At 58.0% G+C, this 3,992-nt stretch overlaps 1 protein-coding gene across 1 annotated transcript; it reads right to left on the reverse strand.

Moving 5' to 3' along the window:
* Nucleotides 1–1,151: 1,151 nt before the first annotated feature.
* Nucleotides 1,152–3,964, reverse strand: H257_14147 (hypothetical protein; the record flags this gene model as incomplete). The annotated part of the gene is made up of 8 exons (XM_009841902.1): nucleotides 1,152–1,670; nucleotides 1,794–1,992; nucleotides 2,099–2,311; nucleotides 2,379–2,518; nucleotides 2,587–2,657; nucleotides 2,707–3,027; nucleotides 3,408–3,909; nucleotides 3,956–3,964. 8 exons carry the CDS (start codon nucleotides 3,962–3,964, stop codon nucleotides 1,152–1,154), a joined length of 1,974 nt encoding a protein of 657 aa, XP_009840204.1.
* Between the last annotated feature and the right edge of the window lie 28 nt (nucleotides 3,965–3,992).

The following is a 3,992-nucleotide window of genomic DNA, read 5'->3' on the forward strand; positions in this document are numbered from 1 at the left end:
CTGGTTGGTGCCATTGCGTGGTGATGGTGAGGGCTGGCTGGAAATTGGCAAGGTCCCGGAGCATCGTGCCAAGAAGTGTGCAGTCTGCGGCAGGTGGGGGTATGCGGAAGGCAAGGGGGTGGTCGGTAAGCCCGCTATCCAGTTGGTAGGCCTCAAGTGATTCCATGAGGAGGTCATGTGTAGGGGAGCCACGGTCGTTGGCAATACGGAGGAAGTGGCATAGGCGTTGGCTGTGGCTGAATCGTTCACAGTGGACCAGTCCCAGTCCATCCGTAGGTTCATAGAAGCACTCTGTGGGGTGGTCGTGGGGTAGCTTGAGGACCCGGCGCGCCGTCTTACGGAATAGGGTGTCAAGGGCCGGTGCGATGCTGATGGTATTACTGATGGCAGTGCGGTAGAGGACACTCGGTATCCAGACGGAGTTGATGATGTACACGAGTTCTTTCTTTCTTAGCCCCCGGGGGGCTACGGCATCGGCTTGGGTGTTGAGTCGCTGCCATACCGCACGCGTGGTCTCTTCCCATTGGTTGTCGGTGCCTTGATGAATACCTAGATGGCGGAAACCCTCGGAGGGTGCGACCACGCGTATGGGTTGTGGAATGCCAAGCCCGTCGTTGAGGGCAATGGCCGGGTGTGCGTGGGGGATAGGTAGAGGAGGAAGGATTTGGCAGCACCAAAGACTCCGCCGGACGTGGATTGGTCGATGAATGTGTTGCGTGTTCGGTCTTGTATGCCAGCATAGGTTGTCGTGATGTCGAGGGCGTCATCCACGACTAAGAGGCTGGAGATGGTGCGGTTTGGGCGCCCTGGGGGTGTTGGCTGTGCACAATGCGGACTGGGTCCAGGCCACTGTGTTGCTGGTGTAGGAGGACGTCCATATAGTATCCAATATGCATGACCGCTAGGATAGAACCTTGGCCCAGGCCGAATTTCCGGATACCGCCATCGAGCCAGCCGAAAGCCGTGCGGATATCGATTTGACTGGCCCCAAGGAAATGGGCCATGAGTCGGCGCGGGAGGGGGGGACACCGAGTTTACGGTAGATGTATTCCATGACCCAGCCTGGGATTCTGTCTAAGCATTTGAGGCAGTCCTTAGAAATATGGAAGAGTTTTCCTGCCGGCGTTCGGCGCGTTCGATAAGGAGTGAGGTTAGGCGGCGTCCTGAACTGTGCGGTCTCGCTGGAAGCCGTGTTGCATTTCGTGGTTGGGGATACAGGGGGTGATGTAGTCCCGTATAACGGTAAAGATTCGACTGCTGAAAGCACTTTGGACCGTGATGGGGCGCCAGGGGGAAAGTCCAGGGTCTAAGTTTACCACCCCGTGGGCTGTATCCGATTTGGCAAGGTAGATCATCTGTTTTCGTCCGAGTATCAGCGGGACTAGGCCTGTGCGTAGCATGGGGTTGATGATCACCCGTTCCCTGGCTCGTATGCATGCAGCGATCCAGAGTTCCTGGGAGACACCCCCATATCCTGGGGATATGCGTGTTCGTAGGCTACGGTCGCAGCGGGCTTGCATGTCTTCATCGTAGTGGTGGGTGTCCCAGGTAGTGCCCGCAGGGGATTGGAAGCCTTGTGCAACTTTGTCGGGCCGGTCCATGTCCTGGAGTAGCCAGTCGCGGAAGAAATGGGGGACATTTTGGCGGTCGGTCTCAAGTCCTGAGTCTACCTGATTGTGCCATCGAGCCAGTCCCCGATTTCCTGGGGGGACCATGCTGTGACGGCGTTAGGGGGGGGGTGCGGGGGTGAGTTGGGGTAGTTGGCCCTCACGGAGGAGTTTGGATGTGTGTACGCCGAAGGATGCAATGTCAGCCTTTGCAAGGGTGCGGGTGTTGACAACGCGGATGGGCTTGACCCCAGTAAGTCGAGATGGGGTGTGATCGCCGGGGCCCAGGTCTAGGGCCATATATGGAGTGCCTGGATGGTCGCTGGAGTGGATGGTGTGCAGTGCGACGGCCGTGTTGTTGCGGGCGTATGTGTGCCGTTGGATGCTGGGTTAGAAATTTACATTATACTTAATGGGGTTGAGTTTCCAATGACTAACAACCTACCAGTGTAACTGCTAGTACTACTAGTAACTATAATACTAGTAATTACTGGGAGGGGAAGGAAAGATCTGGAGCGTTCCGTGGCACAGATACGTGGTGGCTGGGCGAAACGTCCGAGCCAAACAGATGGCTTGCAAAGGTTTCGTCACCAATCTGGGACCAAGGCAGTGTAAAGACACGACGGAGGGGGATGGGAAAGGCCTCTTGAGTGCCGTTGGATGCTGGGGTGGCGGTGACGGAAGGAGGAGACAAGTCCGATGCTCTGCGTCCATTGTTGGAAGGCGATGCCGATGTCATTGCTGGGGCCGGATCTTGGTGTTGGAGCAGACTGGTCGAGGGGGTTGGGCCCATAGGTATTGAAATCCCCTTCCATGACCACAAAGTGGTGAGGATCCGTGGCTCGGGTGGTTGCCTGTGCTAGCCATTGCCATTCGCTGTCCGTGGCTTCCTTGTGGGCGGCGGGATTGTCCTGACAGTACGTGCCGATTAGTGTGACAAGTGTACTTTTGCCCAGGCGGAGTGTGATGGCTAATTTACGCCCGGAGGGGGAGTATGTGGTACAGCGGGCGTCGATGCGGGAGTGCCAGCGATGAATGTCGTAGAATAGGCTAACACGGTGGTTACTAACAGCCATAACGCTGGGTGCGTGTGACCTACCGTGTGGGTGTGTCCATAGTTGTGTGGCCTTGTGGGCCGGCAAGTCAGAGTCGGCGATGATGAGGAAGTCGAGCGCATTGGCTCGGAACCACGTGGCCAGTTCGGCGCTCAATTTACCATACGTATTTTTATTGATGTTGGTCGCTGCGATACGTAGGCTGCCTACCTGTATGTCCAGGGTTGGGGTTGAGCCCGCGTCTCCGATGAAGGCCTCACCCTCTAGGGTTTCCCTCAGGAGGACGTTGTCCCGTTGGATGCGGGCCGTGTGCATGTCCGGGGGGGAAACGCTGGATCCTCCAGGAGCTGCGGCGGCGGCGCCGTCTGGTCATGGGAGTGGTGGGGGGGGCTGGTGTAGGTCGTCCGCGATGCGGTGGTCGAGTTGTTCGGAGTTATTGGAGTCATCTGAGGAGGGTGGGTCACGTAGGTGGTCGAAAGGATACGCAGCATGTAAGGGTTGCACTGAGTGTGCCGGTTAGTGTGCAGAGAGAAGAGTGGAGTCCGGTTGGGTGGCAGCGGCCATGGGTACGGAGCATGTGGACCAGAGCAGGAAGCTCATGAACCACCATAGTACAGACCAGGGGCGTTGTCGGGGTGTCGTTGGTCTGAACCGACTCCCCGGGGTTAGTTTGATCCCATGGTGTCGTTTGGGTCTGTCCCCATGGAGTCATCGGGTCCAATTGGCTGGTTCAGTGGAACGGAACCATCGGGTGCGGGGGAAGAGGGCGTCAGCGTAGGCTGGGTGGGGTACGTGGCTGGTAGTCTGGTCGCAGGGGTGCCGAGGGCGGCGAGGCCAGCGAGTTGGGAGGAGACACTCTGCATGGCTTGCATATGGGTGCGTAGACTGGATCGATGATGGGGAGGCGTTCGGCCATTGCCGCTTGGTAGGTGCCCTGTTGTGTGATGGTGGTTTGCAGGCGGTTTTGCGCCTCCGTCAACTTGCGTTGGTCCTCGATTGTTGGTGTTCAGCAGCCTCCCGGAGGCTGCGTTCTTCGAGGAGTCGCGCATCGAAGTGGTGAAGGCTGCACTGGTGGCAGAGACTAAGGCTGTGAGGGCCTCCTTATCCGCTCGGAGGGTATCGACTTCCTGCTCGAGTGGGGCTGTGGCCTGGACGATACGGTGGTCCACATATGTGGAGAGTTCCCGTCGGAGGTCCGTGGTCGGGACTGATGCGTGCAGCGGTTGTTGTCGATCGCAAGGCTTGCCCTAGTGGCCCAGGCGGCCACAGTCGGGATATTGCATTGCCACGAACGTGGTCCATGTGGTGTCGCCTCTGCAACAACTGCATT

This window comes from Aphanomyces astaci (genome assembly GCF_000520075.1).
Source record: "Aphanomyces astaci strain APO3 unplaced genomic scaffold supercont1.53, whole genome shotgun sequence".
Taxonomy (NCBI): Eukaryota; Oomycota; class Saprolegniomycetes; order Saprolegniales; family Verrucalvaceae; genus Aphanomyces; species Aphanomyces astaci.